At 37.2% G+C, this 17500-nt stretch overlaps 1 protein-coding gene across 2 annotated transcripts in view; it reads left to right on the plus strand.

Moving 5' to 3' along the window:
- The first annotated feature begins 236 nt into the window (after window positions 1-236).
- The window catches only part of PRKG2 (protein kinase cGMP-dependent 2), a 103718-nt gene continuing 86454 nt past the window's right edge, over window positions 237-17500 (plus strand). For both annotated transcript variants that reach the window (XM_027853418.1, XM_027853419.1), the window contains exon 1: window positions 237-688. In XM_027853418.1, the coding sequence (XP_027709219.1) occupies window positions 237-688 (452 nt within the window). The remainder of the gene's footprint in view (window positions 689-17500) is intronic.

Raw genomic sequence — 17500 nt, forward strand, 5'->3', positions numbered from 1 at the left:
AGTTAAAATGGATGGAAGTTTTCGCAAATGCCAATTCCACTTCACAATATGCCTTAGAGTCAGAAACATGGAAACTGATTACTTATACTGATTACTTATCAAGTCACTGACAATTTCTCTGTCTTTACTCTGGGGCCTGGGGAGGATAGAGGGCAGAGATATGAGGGGGTTGATGGAGAATATAAGTTGGCTGAATAATACACACTTGTGTATTCTCATGCAGGTCACTGGGCAAAATGGGAAATGGCTCCGTGAAACCCAAACAGTCCAAGATTCCAGATGGCCATGCTGGGAAATTTTCTGGCACAATTGATGCTCTTCGGAGCAAAGTGATAGAATTGGAAAGAGAGCTGAAGAAGAAGGATGAAGAGCTGCAGCAAAGGGAGTACCATCTGCGAGAGCTGCAGGAAAAGCTCTCAAAGCAGACAATTGCCCTTGCCGAGATCACGGAGGAGCTCCAGAATAAGTGCATCCAGCTGAACAAGCTGCAAGATGTGGTTAACATTCAGGGAGGAAACTCGCTGCTATTTTCTCCATGCAAAGTGTCTCTTCAGATCAACCGGAGGACCTCGGGCTTAGTCTCTCTCCACAGCAGGAGAGGTGCCAAGGAAGGGGTATCCGCCGAACCAACCACCAGGACCTTCGCAGAATTTTCATTTGAGAAAGCAAGAGTCAGGAAGGACTCGAGGTAAGCATGTTGTCACAGTCTCACTGTCCATCCTCACAATGGTATTTATCAAGCCTCTTGGTTCTTGATGTTGTGTTGCTTGTGGGTTCTCTTCTGGTTTAATCAATGATTTCATAAAATGAACTCACTAGGATTTATCCATTTAATCGATCAGCATTTTGTTAAACTCTGATTAGGTGCTGGACATTATGAGGCATTGGGAGATACAAAGAAGAAAAAGAAACAGAAACAGTTCAGGCCCTCAAGGAGCTTCCATTCTATAGAATGAGAGATTTCTGTGGATATAGAATTGTGTTTTCCAAATTTGCCATCAGGACTTTGTGCTCCTTTATGTCATATAGCTGAGTTGCAATATATTGTACTTATTGAAAATACTTCTAATTCACTTAACACCAAAAATTCGGTGGCTTTTCAAGGGAAACCTAAACCATGGGGATGACATGCTCTCTTTAAATTCTTTCTGTCTTGGGATCTCCTTCCCCAAATCACAGTGCATCTTGAATGTGTAACACAAACGCTGTAATAAAATGCTTTCTTGAAAAGTCCTGAAAACAGAAGGAAGGCAATAAAGCTTAGGATCATAGATTTAGATTTCAAAGGAATCTTAAAAGTCATATAGACCAACCTCCTTATGTTATAGATGAGGAACCTGAGGCCCAGAGAGGTTAAGATACTTTTCCAAGGTCATATAGCAGAGGCAGAATTCAAGCTGAGGGCTTTCTGACTCTAAGACCAACACCTTTCTGCATCATACAACCTTGTAATCATTTGCATTAATTAAAAGTTAAAACCAACCCAAAGATACATATTTTAGTGAAAATATAAATATTGGCAGCATCATTTAAACACATTTATGCTTATGGCCCACAACTGAATTACTAGAAGAAAGAAAAACAATTAGAAAGTTAAGATTCTTTTTGTGAATTTTTGGAACAGATCTCCTGTTTGGTCATCGAAGGTAGACTTATCCCATGCTTTGATTACAGGTCTTTGGAAGGGAGATTGGAAGGGCAATCCTTTGGGCACATACAGTAGCATAGGTTGTCTGGTGTGTGTGGGAGAAGAGTTTTTCAGTATTAAAAGTACATTGAGTGGTTTTAAAGAGCAGGATTGTTGTGCAGTGAACGGGAAATGTTGAAAAGCCACTGAGGATGTTTGACTTACCTGGTGAATATATAAGATCCGCACAGATCCAGAGGCTGTCAGGCCTACACTTTTCATGATTAATTTTCTGTTTTATGTAAATGTTGATTAGCAAGCTTTAGCCCTGGCAGAGCGACATTACTTGCTCATTACACTTTTTTTTAAAGGGCTCAGCACATAGTAAGTGCTTAATAAATGCTTGTTGCTTATTGCCTTGTTGAATATCTAGTGGTATACAGACCTATTAATCAGAGACATCTGGTACGAAGCTACTGGGGCTGCCTTTCAATTGGAAAGCCTACATTATTATCTGAAACCATTGTTGTTTTTTGTTTTTCATGAAAAGAAAAGACAAAACAAAAGCTTTGCCTCTTAACTTCTGGTATCTACTCCTTTTTTAGGAAGGACAATTATTTTCATTTATCACTCCCACCCCGGGCGGGGGGGGAGCCGAATAGGTAAAAGTAGAAAATGCCAGTGAGTAATATGTTGAAACGAGATGGGAAAAGAGAGCAAAGAACCCTGTGTCTGTGATGCCTGCAGTAAGAATGTTGCATTATTGGGTGATTTAGCAGTGAAACATCGAAATATAGACAAAACTTTTCCTTTGTCAACAGGAATATTCGTATGTAAGAAGAAAGTTATAACAGCTTACATTTTCAGAGAGAGTTAAGGAGAAAGTGTTTTTTTAATCTATTATTTCATTTGATCATCCTAATGACCCTGTGAGAGAGAAAGCACAAGATGTTCTTACAACCACTTTACAGATAAAAAAAAAAAGGTGTAAGAGATGAGCAGTAGGAAGGAGCCAGGTTGTGAAGAGCTTTGAATGGTGAAGTGTTCAAGATGGTACAGAAAGTCTCTTTATTGAATAGCAGGCACCTGGAATGATTTTAGCTCATCTGCCAGTCACAGCATCTCCTCTTGCCAGTGATGTAAATTGCAATTCCTTCACATCTTAGTGAAGGTTTTCATGAGTAACAACCATCTAGCAATGAGCCTTTCCAGACTGAGTTAATTAGGTGGATCCATAGACAGTAGACAAACAGAAGTCGTGGAGCCCGTGCTCCAAGTGTTTCTAACCTGGCAGAGTTACCTTGTATTTACTCACTTACGTATCTTGTGTCTATCTCTATGTTATTGTCTCTCTCATTAGAATGGGATCTCTTCGAAGGCAGGGACTGTTTTTGTGTTTTCTTTGTAGCCTCACTGCTTACTTAACGCAATGCTTGGCATACAGCAAGTGCTTAATAAATGTTTGCTGATTAACTCTTTCATGGGGGCAGAGGAGATCAGCTGGGACTGTGCACCAAAGATGAACATGATAGGCTCCATCCATATCCAGAGTGAGAAACACTAAGGATTTAAACCAGCTTTGCACTTGGCCTTCAGTGCTGATGCACTTTGCTCAGACCAGCTCCAACTTTGTGAAAGCATCCTTCCAATGAAAGCTACCATCAGAGTATGTGGTAACATGGGAAGGCTGACTTTTTGACCGGCTAATAATAGGAAACTGATTTTCTCTCACTTGGCAAGATGACACTAGGAAATACATTGTTTTGGAATTCATTGCTTTGAAGGTGATTGGGTAGTATTTGGGTTAGCATGGGTAAAACAGCACGATCTCCATCTTGGTGTAGTATCATTGAGCAAGGAGCCATTCAGATTAGCTATCCCAAAAGTATTCTGCAGGAGTTCTAGCTAAAATGTATAGCACCCAAATACTTCTGGATTACTGGGACTCGTCACAGCTGTTTTAAATAAAGGGAGTGAATTAATTGCTGCTCTTCCAGAATAGAATTGCCCCATAGGCCTCTTTCCTTGGAAAGCATTGCCCCACAGCTGTAACTAGCAATTGCGGTACATGGGGAAAATGCCACAGGGATTCCTGGGGCAAAGACAGTTTCAGTTACATCAAAGATGGGGAGTGATGAAACCTCAGGGAAAGGCTTTGGACCTCAAGGCACAAGACCTCACAGGGGAGAACCTGTAGATATTATCCTATAATATCCTCTAGATATTATCCTATAGTAAGGAGGATGCAGAGGGTACTAAGAATTTGCTAGTAAGGAGGCCACCCAAGAGGGAGTGATTACAGTTGGGCCACAGGAGGTAAAGCTTGTCTCTGGTATGACTGCAGGGGATAACTGTTCTTTTCATTAAGTTTTCTTTTTTCTTGTTATTATGAATTTAATCTCCAACAAATACAAGCATAAGAATAAGAGGCCTGCAGAAGAAACTATGGACTTCTGATATACACATTGTTTTAAAAGAAGCATATGTACATGTATGTATACAGTAGATATGTATGTATAATTTCACAAGGTAGTAACAAAACAAACTCTATTTGTGTCCACAGCTGTCCTTTTTATTTATGTGCATTTTTAAAAAGTATTTGATTGACACCCTTTTATTTGCATATCTATCACTACCCACTAATCTACCAGTCTCACCCTCCCATCCTTAGCAATAAATATGTATAATTCAGCAAAACAAAACGACACATTGGCCATGTTTAAGAATGCATACATATTTCATTCTGCATCTCTAATCCATTACCTCTCTGTCCACAGGTGGGAAATAGATTTCATCATTGGTCTTTTGAAGTAATTATTATTCATTGCTTTGATCAGAGTTCTGAGGTTTTTTGAAGTTGGTTTTTTTCCCATACTCCCAAAGTAAAGTACATACCTTTGACCCACCAATAATACTATTAGGTATGTATCCCAAGGATCAAGGATACAGAAAAAGAACCTATACGTATAAAAATATTTATAGCAGCACTTTTCATAGTGTCAAGTAACTGGAAAGAAAATAGATGTCCATCAGTTGGAGAAAGGCTGAACAAATTGTGGCATACAGATGCAGTGGAATATTACAACCTGCCATCATAAAAATGACAAATGTGATGGACCCAGAGAAATACAATAAGACTCCTACAAACCGATGCAGAGTGAAATTAGCAGAATGAGAGGAACAGTTTCACTGAGGATTCTGATAGTCTTCTAGTCCTTCCTGGTCTGTAAAGATCACGTCAGTTTCATTTTCTCTCCTCTTATTACTTGTGCTTTTTTTTCTGAAGAAAGCTTTCATGATTTATAAGGCTTAGGCTTTTGAATGGTCTATATATCTTTGATCTCTAATGTTTCTTACTTCTGAGCAGTATTTTCTAACATTTTTTTCCACTCTCCTCCATAATGCTAGCCTTTGCACTGTGAGTCTTAAACTATATGTTGATTTAATGCAGATCATCTTATGAAGTTCTTTAGGGAATTTTTCTAGCTTCTTATGTAGAACTTGGAAGAATCTTCTAATGTCTGCATTTTAGAGATGAGGAAACTAGTCCAGAGATGTGAAGTAACCTACCCAAGGGTCACACAGATAATAATTCTGTCAGTTTCTCAAATAACATTTTAAAGCACCTACTGTGTGCCGGGCACAGTGCTAAGTGTTGGACATAAGTAATTTCACAAGCTGTAATTATTTTTATGGTTGTCTCCTGCAACATAAGATGACCAAGCGTCCCATGGATTGATGTTTCTTTTTGCCTTTGGATGCATAATTAAACTAACTTTACCAAATCCTTTATTTGCTTCTTGAGGAAGAATCTCAGAGCCTCCATTGCCTTCAGATGAAATTTACTTTTGTGTTCTGGTGTTATTTCTGGCAAGAATGTCGAGGGATATGACTGTGAGCTCCTTGAGGGCAGGGACTGTCTTTTGCCTTTCTTTGCATCCCTCAGTGCTTAGCACAGTGCCTGGCACACAGTAGGTACTTAACAAATATTTGTTGGCTGATTTAAGTTCCTCTAGTTGTCTACCCAACGGTGACTAATTAGCACAAGCTTCATCAAACCTGCCAATCATAATCTCAAACTGCAGTGGTTTAATTCTCATCTTCTTATTGAACTGAATAATATTTCAGTTCTAGAATTTATATCATAATCTGGTTGTCTCATAATCTCATGTTTCTCATTTTCCCACATGAAAGGGCTGAATATGAATGAGTCTTTTTCAGGTGTTTAAACTCTTCACTATAGACAATTATAATAGATGATGTTTTCTGACTCAGGGACTAGAATGACCGTGTTCACTTTTCTCTAAATATTTGGTGTTCTGAAATTACTTGCTGTAAATGGTGCTCTGATTCCCCGTCCTTTTCCATCCTGGTAGGCACCTGGGGCAGGGCCTTGTTGATAGAGATATAGTCATTGAGGAAGAGTTTCTGCCACCTCTTTTTCCTTCTTCAGTGCAGCACAGCTGGCCTGCTGTACTTCCTTCTCCTCCTCACTGCCCTTGTCCATAGCATGGGGGCTGACTGGTCACATCCATACACTCTATCTGCTTGATCTGGTCCTTGGGCCATGGCCAACATTGACCTAATTATTCTTGCTGACTAGATATTAAGTTCAGTTGTTTCTCCTAAAGAAGTCCAGGTTCTCTTATCATTCTTTAAGTTTTGGTAGTGCATGGCAGTTTATTAACCTATTCAATTACAGCTTTGTATCTCCCTAGAGGAGGATTTATTTCCTGAGACCAAAAGAGACAAAAGCTGTGGACACATGTGAAGGAAGATGTGATGAAAAGCCTTAGCTGAACAGCTTGATTGTCAACAAATCCACTTCTCTTCATTTTCCCTAAAATAGGAGAAGCTAAAACCATATATTAATACAGAAAGATGTAAGGAAATAAAGATCCCAAACTATTACCCTTTTCTCATTTTCAAGATCACGGGGAAACTAGAGGAAGCCCACATTTATGCTAGTCTGGATTTACGGGGCTTAAGATCTAGTGAAAGTTAAATGTGGGAACCGATGGAAATTGACTTTCCGTACTAAATGTGATTGCTGAGTATACCTGCCAGACCATTGCCCTGGAAACATTTCAGCATTTTATAATGATGTTCTTGTGGACCTTTTGGGATTGATTTGCTGTGTCATACCTAGAAGTATTAACCATGGTGAGTATTGTAAATGGGAGCAATGAATGTTTCATCAGCTCCAGGCAACCTTCTTGTAGTTCATTTTAGGTCCAGATGGACAAGAAAGCACTCTAGAACATGTAGAACCTATTAAGTGTTAAGGATACCCTCCGGAATCAAACTCTGGGATTGCTTGCTTGGAACTATGAATTTTTACTGAAAAGTTACTGAGGTATTTGTGATTGATGAATCTACTGACATGACTTTAATAAAAGTGGGCTAGATTCCACTGAGCACTTGAAGAGCTTAAAAAAGCCATTTATGACTGCTCCATTTTTTGATGTTAATTGCATATTTTCCATAGAGATTGATTTCATTGACGGTGACCCATGGAGCATACCTTATGAAAAGAGTTGGAAAGGAATAGGAGGATATAAACCTAGAGATTTTGTGATGACTCATCACCCACTCAACATAACAATTCTATCCCTCCCCTCCAACCAAAAGATATTATATTATAATATATAGGGTCATTAATCATCAAGATGGTTCTAGACACAGGGTGATTCATATGGAGGGGACTAGATGTCCACTAGAGGTCTTCGCAAGTCATAAATCATTTCATTTGACAAACTTTGATTAACTACCAGGTGCAAGATACAAGGTGCTAGGAATACAGAGGCAAAAATAAAACAATCTCTAACCCCGTGAGTTTATATTCTGCTGCAGCATGAGATTGGTGAATACATCATGCACACAAGTAAATACAAAAATTTGAGTGTAAGGAAAACTTTATCCTGCTAGGAAGTTTTATCCTGCCATACATGTTAGGACACTTGTCCACCCATTTTTCTTCCATATTGGTTCAAGTATTATCTTTAATATGGTTCAGTGCAGATGCACTGTCTGAGAAAAGCAAGGAGGATGTGCTGTCCTGGAGTGTGTTTTATGAGACAAATCAACCCATTGTTAGATTTGTTTTTGCTTCCATTTTGTCCTAATATAATGTTTTTCTTCTTGCCTTTTAGTCTTTAAAGGAAAAGGAAGGCAGTTAGTCAAGTAGCATTTATTAAGTACCTACTATGTGCCAGGCATCTTGCTAAGTGTTGAGGACACAAAGAAAGGCAAAAAAAAAAAACCAATCCCTACCATTGAGGACCTCACAGTCTAATGGGCACACTGTGAAAACAATGATGTATGAATAAGCTCTGTACAGAGTAAATTGATGGTAGTCTCTGAATGAAGTCACTAAGTTTAAGGGAGATTGGGAAAGGCTTCTTGAAGAAAGTTGGGCATCAGCTGAGACTTGAAGGGAGCCAGGGAAGCTAGGAGGTAGAAGTGAGGATGGTGAGAGTTCTAGGTATTAAGAGATGGAATGTTTCATGGGAAGAACAGCAATGAGGCCAGTGTCACTGGATGGCATAGTACATAGAAGTGAGGAAGATATAAAAAGACTTGGAAAGGGACGAAGGGACCAGGTTATAAAGGGTTTTAAAAGGCAGTATTTTATATTTTATTTCTGAGGTAATGGACAGCCACTGGAGTTTATTGAATCAGGGGGTCAGATGTGAGTTTTAAGAAGATCACTTTGTTTATTTTTTATTTTATTTTATGTTTTAATTTTTGTTAAGAAGATCACTTTGGCAGCTGAGTGGAGGATGGATTGGAGTGGCGAGAGACTGGAGACAGGGAGATGAACCAGTAGGCTATGTCAGTAATCCAGGTGTGAAGTGATGAGGGCCTGATTGAGGGCAGTTTCAGTGTCAGAAGAGAGAAGCAGGAATATACTGGAGATGTTATGAAGGTAGAAATTGTAGGACTTGGCACTGATTGGATTTGTGGGGTGAGAGAAAGTGGGGAGTCAAGGATGACTGTAGGTTGGGAAGATGGTAGTATGCTTGACAGTAATTGGGACGTTAGGAAGAGGAGAGGTATTGGAGGGAAAGAAGATGAGTTCAGTTTTGGAAAAGCTGAATTTGCGTTATCTATCGAACATCCAATTTGAGATATCTAACAGACAGCTGGAGATGGGAGGTCAGCAGAGAGATTACAGCTGGACACACACATCAGAAAGTCATCTGTATAAAGATGAAATTTGAATTCATGGGAGCTGATGGCATTGCCAAGTGAAATAGTAGAAGGAGAAGAGGTCTCAAGACGGAGCCTTGGGGGACACTCATGGTTAGTGGGAATGACATGGATGAAGATCCAGCATATGGAGAAGGCTTGGTCAGACAGGTGGGAGGACAACTAAGAGAGAGTAGTGTTCTGAAAACCTAGAGAGAAGAGATTATCAAGGAGAATATGATGAGCAACAGTGTCAAAGACTAAGAGAAGTTAAGAAGATTGAAGATGGAAAAGGCTATTTGATTTGGCAATTAAGAGATCATCAGTAACTTGGAGAAAGCAATTTCAGTCTAATGATGAGGTCTGCAGCCAGACCACAAAGAGTTAAAAAGAGTGAATGGAAAGAAAGTAGAGCCACCTATTGTAAATGGCCCTCTCAAGAAGCTTAGCCAATAAAAGGGAGGTATAATATGTCACTAGAACTAGTGGGGATGGGCAAATAAAGTAAAGGTGCTTTGAGGATGAGGGAGTCATGGGTATGTTTTTAGGCAATAGGGAAATAGCTATGGACAGAGGCTGATTGAGTATCAGTGAGAGACTAGGGATGATAGAGGAGGCAGTATGCAGAGAAGACTGAATGGAACAGCATTACTTTTGTATGTACATGGGTTTTCCTTGGCAAGAATTCGAGAAAAGTTAAGTAACTTGCCCAAGATCATAAAGATGATAAGTAGAGGAGCCACAATTTTAAATCAAGTCCTCTGACTCAAATTTAGTATTGCTTTTCTACCTTGTAAATCTTTCCATGGTGGCATAAGAGGTGGAATATGTAAGTTTTCCTTTATTTTTGAAAGTGTGCAAAAATGTTCTTCATAGGAGATTTCAAATATATATACTTGCTATCTTGTGAATATGGTCCTTGTTAGAGTTTTTAATAGGCTGCCTTATGTACCGTCACATATCCCATGTGTTCACCTCTTTTTAAAAATTATTTATTTTATTTATAATTCATGAAATAAAGCAAGCATTCCCATAACATAGTAGAATAAAAAAAGATTGCAGATGAAACTGCAAATCTATTATGTACAACTTGCTATTCCTTTTAAATATATAATAAAGTTATCATGTAGATTTCTTTTTTTTTTCTTTCCTTCCCCTCTCCCATCTAGAGACGGCTATCATTTGATACAAAATGTGTGTGTGTACGTAAAATCATTCTATACATCTATTTATCAATTCTTTCACTGAACAAATTTGTTTCTAAGCAAATATGGTCTGGATCCCCTCCATGGGAATTGTCCTGTAGCTAACTCAAGGGGTTCAGCTCATTCCCAACTTTTAACTCAGTAAATCCATAGGTGCTTTGGTTTCTGAGAGGAGAGGAGATATGTAGCTCTAGGCAATGTTCTTATATCGCTTTAATTTCCAAATATATCCCTTCTTACTCCATTACTCAGAGATTCATTTCCTGTAAGAAAGAGTGAAAAAAAGAAAGTGTTTCAGCAACACTGCCCAACGTGTCAACCAAATCTGACTACATTCTAGGCAAAAACCTTAATCCAGGAAACAGTTTGTGGTGCCCTCCTACCTCCTTTAAAAAGATTTATTCATGAATCTTGCCTCTTCTTTAGGGAGCTCATTACATTCAGTGAGGGTGCCAAAGGGATCTTCTCAGCACAGTCTAAGTGTTTAATAAATGTTTTTTCCATTCATTCACTCATCCAGTTAGTCAGTCATTCACAAAGCACATGTCTAATCATATTTCTCCTCCGTTAGGATCAAATGCAAACTTTCCTGTATAGCATTTAAAGTTCTTCCCAGTCTGGTTCCATCTTCTCTTCTTCACATGCACTTATGATTAAGCTCGATAGGCCTTTTTGCTGTTCTCATCTCCCATGTCTATTCCCTTGAGCAAGCTGTCCCCCAGGCCTGAAATCCACTAACTCTTCCCTTCCATTCTTTAGAAACTTGTTTCCTTAAAAACTCAGCTCAAGGTCCTACGTGAGGGAGTCATTTCCAGATTTCTTTTGACTTCCACTGTCCACTCCCTCCCTCTAAATCACCTTATATTAATTTTGTATCTACATAAAAGCATGTCTGCTACTTCCTATTGTAGAATATAGCTCCTTTGAGGGTAAGGACTATTTCATTTTTATCTTTATGTCCTCAGCACGCAGTGCAGTTCCAGGCTGTTAACATGTTTGTGGAGTAATTGATTGATTGTTGCCCTCCAAAGCCCTCCTTCCTTCCTTCCTTCTTTTCTTCCTTCCTTCCTTCCTTCCTTCCTTCCTTCCTTCCTTCCTTCCATCCTTCTGCCCCCCTCCCTTCCTTCCTTCCTTCCTTCCTTTCTTCCTTCCTTCCTTCCTTCCTCCCTTCCTTTCTCCCTCCCTCCCTTCCTTCTTTTTAAAAATCTTTTTTTCCTTTCTTTCCCCTTCCTTCCATTGTAACTCATTAAATTGAAAATGTAGTAGGTTTTTCTGCCTTGTTGCTCAGATATAGAATTACCTCCACCACTTTTCTCCTTCCCCCTTCTTATTAAGCTACCTACTCCTGTAGCTTCTGAGTGTTAAAAACAGTAACAACAAAATACACTCTGCAGATGGGCTTTTCTCACTGCTCCCCTCATCTGGGGAACCATCATCTGTTACTTTTCCTTCCTAATGAGTCTTAGAGTTATTTTTCTTTAGCAACCATTCTTTCTTTTTTTTTCTTTGTTAGTGAAAATTATTTTGCATAGTTATCTTTTAACCAGAAGCTTTTGTCTCCATCATGCCTCATCTCAAAGGACTTGCCCATCTTCTTTTCAGAATCTTTATTGTTGTTGTTGTTCAGTCATTTCAGTCATGTCTGACTCTTCTTGAAGCTTGGCTGTCATCCAACATGTGACCTATCCTGCCTAACTTTGTGTCACCTAAAAATTTTACTTCTGTGTGTCATGACCAGTGAGCAGTTTCTCCAGATCCCTTTACCTCTCTAGCTCTCGGGGGGAGAAAGGAATTAAGTACCAAATATAGAATAATTACTACTGGTTGCTCAGAACAAAGAAGAGAGAACCTTGACATGGTAAAATCTTTATGACTTGACTTTGTAGAGCTCTAATTCTTAGATTTATCCGTTAGTACTCCTCCCCTATCTGCTTCCATGCTCCATGGCAGGGACTATGTGGCACATTGAGAGACCCCCTGTATTTCAGATACACTACTGACACACCCCACCACATGCCAGCCCCCAAAATTGAATGACTGATTGGTACAGAAGCTATGAACTACTCTGTTCATGACGTGGATTGCTTCATCTGTCTTTGGAAGACACCCCATTCTGAAGTGCTCACCATAGTGGTGCCAGACAGTGCAGGCACTCAATTGGTTTTGTCCTACTGCAGATCAGAATTCCTGAGCTCAAGTGAACCCCTAGCCTTAGCCTCTCTCAGTAGTAGATGGTATAGACATGGGCCACCATCCTGGCAACTTTTGCATTTTTTAACTAGTACCAAACAATTTTGATTGTTACCGCTTTAGTTTAAGCTACATTTTTGAGATCTGGTAGTATTATGCTCCCTTAATTCCTACTGGTTTTCATCATTTCCCTTAAGAATCTTGACATTTTCTTTTTTTCCTGATGAATTTAATTATTATTTTATTTAGCTACATGAAATGACCTCTTAAGAATTTGATCAATGTATCATAAAATTTCTAAATTAATGTAGGTAGTATCACCATTTTTTATTATAATGGTGCAGCCCAACTGTGAATAAATTGGTGCTTTTTCAATTATTTAAGTTTTCTTTTATTACTTTAAAGAGTATTTTCTATATGTAGTAATATAAGTCCTGAATGTGTCTTGGTAGGGTTAACACCCACATAGTTTATGATTTTGTAGTCATTTGAATGGAATTTCTTTTTTTCTCTTTCTTCCTATTGGGTTTTGTTAGTAACATTCAAAAAGGCTAATGATATTTTGGGGTTTATTTTATAACCTACTTTACTGAAATTACTAATTGTCTTGTTTTTTTTAATGAACCCCCAAGATTATCATAGGGCTCATGATGTGATGGAACGAATTCTGGATTTATAGACAGAGGACTTGGGTCTGAATCTCATTTTTGCCATAACTACCTATGTGATCCTGCACAAGTTATTTCTATTTTACCTCTCTGTGACTCAGTTTTCTCATCTGTAAAATGAGGGAGTTGGACTCAAAGGTTCTTTTGAGTTTTAAATCTATGATCCTATGATATCATCTACAAATAGATTATGTCATGTTCCTTTTTTGTCTATTCTTATTCCCTCAATTTCTTTTTCTTATTAAGTTGCTAAAGTTAAGATTTCAGAATTATATATGGTGATTCTGATCAGCTGGCCAAGAAGGTACTATCTGAGCATGGGATTTATATTTCTAGATATATATGGGAGACAGATTCCTGGTCAGACATAAAGTTTAATTAAAGAAGGCTAATAAGAATTATTTGCCAATTATCTTATTAATTCAAAAGGTTTTAAAATGAAAGGAATTGGGAAGGGAGATAAATGCCTATATGCCTAATTTTAGGTTCTTTTTGAAAGGGTCATTTATGCCCATGCAAACGACTAGAAGCAGGTAATTAACCATTTTCACAATTCTGTAAAGGTTCCCTGTTATGTCTTGAATACAAGTCCTAGGAAAATAGTAGACCCCTCCATTACTGAATTTTTTAAAATTAAAAAAATTTTCAATTAAGAAAAATTTATTCTTTCCCTTTCCTTTCACAATAGAAAACAGAAGAAGTCAAAGAAAAACCCTTATAACAAAAACACATAGTTTTAAGGCAAAACAATTCCCCATTTTGGACATGTTGAAAACTTTGTATCTCATTGTACATTTTGAGTCCATCATCTCTCTACCACAAAAGGTGATTAGCATGCATAATCATTGGTCCTCTGTAATTTTGGTTAATCATCACATTGATGAGAATTCTAAAGTTTTTCAAAAATGTTAATGTTTATGATGTTATTATTGTATAATTTCTTCTGATTCTGCTTTCTTCACTCTGAATCAGTTTGTAAAAGCTTCTCACGTTTTTTTGGAACCTTCCCTTCCATGATTTCATGTGATGAACTTGTATTTCTTTATAGTCATACGCTATAATTTGCTTAGAAGCAGCTAGATGAATCAGTGTATAGAGCCCTAGACCTGGAGTCAGGAAGACTTGAGTTCAAATCCAGCCTCACACGCTTAGCTATGTGGCCCTGGTCAAGTCACTTAACCTCTTTGCCTCAATTCACTGGAGGAGGAAACGGCAAACCACTCCAGTATCTTGGCCGCAAAAACCCCATGGACCGTATGGTCAAGTGGGATCACGTGGGCAGTATAGTCCATGGGGTCACAAAGAGTCAAACATGACTGAATAACAAATAATTTGCTCAGCCATTCCCAGGTTAATGGGCACACACTTAGTTTCCAATTTATTGACACTACAAAAAGAAGTGTTAGAAGCACTTTTGTGCATGTGGACCCTTTTTTGATATCCTTGGTATAATTGTGTAAAAGGATGTGCACAGTTTAGTAAATTTTAGGGCATAGTTCCAGACTGCTTTCCAGAATGGCTAAGCCCATTTACAACTCCACCAAGAGCCCTTTAATGTGTCTCTTTCCCCACATCCCCATTAACATTTGTCATTTTCCTTTTTTTGTCAGCTTGATCAATCTGATAGGTGGGAACTGGAATCTCAAAGCAGATTTAATTTATGTTCTTTTGTTAGTGATTTGGGGCATTTTAAAAAATATGTCTATTGATAACTTGAAGGTTTTCCTTTGCAAATTGTCTGTTCATAGTCTTTGATCATTTATCAACTGAGAAAAACCCCTTGTTCCTATAAATTTGAATCAGTTCCTTAGACATCTTAGAAATGTGGCTTTTATTAAAGAAACTTGGCTCCAAAGACTCTCCCCCCCCGCCATTTTTCCCATTTCCCTTCTGATCATAGTTACATTCCCCACACTCACCAGTTTTTGTTTCTGTTTTTAATAAGGACTCCTTACCTCAGTAGGTGGACTCTTTGGTTTTTCGAACACTATGCAACTAGGTTGGTTTTCTTCCGTCTTTTTTATTTTTCTTAGATGGAGCTATTTACATTTTCCGGTTTTTGTTCTACTAATCTAAGTATTTTGTATTTTCTAAATTTTAATTCCTCTTATTTAAGTTATTGGTATATAGCAGGGCAAAAAATTTTCAATTTTTTCCCGTATTTCTTAGTTTCTTTAAAAAATTTATCTTTATTTTTATTTTTGGTTGTATTTTGATTTCTGAGTTGTTTCCCTCCCTTTCTGCTAACTCTGGAATCATACATAACATACTTCCATATATTAGTTCATTTTCTGGAGGTGGATAGCATTTTCCTTCCAAAGTCCCTTGTAGTTGATTTGAATGTTCATATTACTCAGAACAGCTTAGTCATTCATGGTTATTCTTTGGACAGTATTGCTGTTACTATATACAATGTTCTCTTGGTTCTGCTCATTTCACTCTGCATTATTTCATGGAAGTCTTTCCATATCTTTCTAAAACCAACCTGCTTGTCATTTCTCACAATATTGTAGTATTCCATAACAATCATATACCACAACTTCATTAGCCATTCCCCAATTGATGGGCATCCCCTTAATTTCTAATTCATTGCTACCTCAAAGAAAGCTGCTATAAATATTTTAGAATAAATGGGCTCTTTCTCTTTTTCCCTGATGACCTTGGGAAATAGACCTAATAGTGGTATTGATGATTCAAAGGGTATATACAGTTTTATAACTCTTTGGGCGTAATTCAAAATTGCTTTCCAAAATGGTTGGAGCAGTTCACAATTCCACCAACAGTGTATTAAGTGTCCCAATTTTTCCACACCCCCTCCAGCATTTGTCATTTTCACCTTCTATCATTTTAGTTAATCTGGCAGGTCTGAGATGGTACCTTAGAGTTGTTTTAAGTTGCATTTTTCTAATCAATAATGATTTAGAAAATTTTTCTGTATGATGTTATGTACTTTTGATCTCTTTTTCCAAAAACTTCCTGTTCATAACCTTTGACCATTTATCAATTGAGGAATAACTCATATTGTTATAAATTTGACTCAATTCTCTATATATTTGAGATATGAGGCATTTTTCTGAGAAACTTGCTATAAATTCCCCTTCCACCCCCAATTTCTGCTTTTTTTCTCATCTTGGCTCTCTTGGTTTTATTTGTTCAAAAACCTTGTAATTCAATGTAATCAAAATTATCCATTTCATATCCCACAATGCTCTCTATCTCTTGTTTATTCATAAATTATTTCCTTATCTATAAATCCGATAGGTAGTACGTTCCATGCTGCTCTAATTTACTGAAGATATCTCCCTTTATGTCTAGGTCATGTATACATTTATATTTTATCTTGGTAAACAGTGTAAGATATTGGTCTATACCTAGTTTCTGCCAGCCTCCTTTCTAGTTTTCTTAGCAATTTTTTATTTTACCAAATAGTAATTCTTATCCCCAAAGCTTAGATCTTTGCATTTATCAGACATGAGGTTACTATAAACATGAGGTTACTGCGTATTACACTATTTTACTGATCCACCATTCTACTTCTTAGCCAGAGTCATTTTGTTTAAATAATTACTACCTTCTAGAACAGCTTAAGATCTGGCACTGCTAGATCACCTTTCTTTACATTTTTTTTCATTAATTCCTTTGATATTCGTGAATTTTTGTTCTTCCAAATGAGTTTTGTTGTTATTTTTTTCTAGCTCAATAAAATAAATTTTGGTAGTTTAATTGGGATGGCAATGAATAATAGTTCAGGTACAATTGGCGTTTTTTTTTTTTATATTGGCTTGGCCCACTCATGAACAATTAATATTTCTCCAGTTATTTAAATCTGACTTTATTTGTATAAAATGTGTTTTGTAATTCTGTTCATATACTTTCTGGGTTTGTCTTGGCAGGTATACTCTGAGGTATTTTATGTTGTCTATGATTATCTTAAATGAAATATCTCTTACAGTATCTTCTTACAGGGCTTTGCTGGTGATATATAAATATGCTGATAATTTATGTGGCTTTATGTTATAGCCTGCTACTTTGCTAAAATTGTTTCAACTAATTTTTTAGTTGAATCTTTATAATTTTCCAAGTTAACCATCATATCATCTGCAAAAAATGATAGTTTTATTTCCTCACTGTCCATTCTTTTTCCTTCAATTTCTTTCGCTTCTCTTATTGCTAGCATTTCTAGTACAACATTAAATAATAATGGTGATAATGTGTATCCCTGCTTTACTGCTGATTTTATTGGGAAGACTTCTAGCTTATCCCCTTTAGAGATAATACTTACTGATGGTTTTAGGTAGATGCTTCCTATCATTTTAAGGAAAAATCCCTTTATACCTATGCTTTCAAGTGTTTTTAATAGGAATGAGTGTTGTACTTTGTCAAAAGTTTTTTTTTCTGCTTCTTTTGATATAATCATATGATTTTGTTTATTTTGTTATTGATGTAGTCAAGTTGAACCAGCCCTGAATTTATGATATTTCTTTATTCCTTGTTAATTTTTCTTAGTAATTTGGTTTTCTTTTTCCTTTAAAAAACAAAACACAACAAATTAAACATAAAGATTTGTCTATTTCTTTTTTTTAAGTCCAGTTCCAAATTTTATTTATTAATTAAATGTG

The sequence above is a fragment of the Vombatus ursinus genome, unplaced genomic scaffold, assembly GCF_900497805.2.
Source record: "Vombatus ursinus unplaced genomic scaffold, bare-nosed wombat genome assembly UNPS02009975.1, whole genome shotgun sequence".
Lineage (NCBI taxonomy): Eukaryota > Metazoa > Chordata > Mammalia > Diprotodontia > Vombatidae > Vombatus > Vombatus ursinus.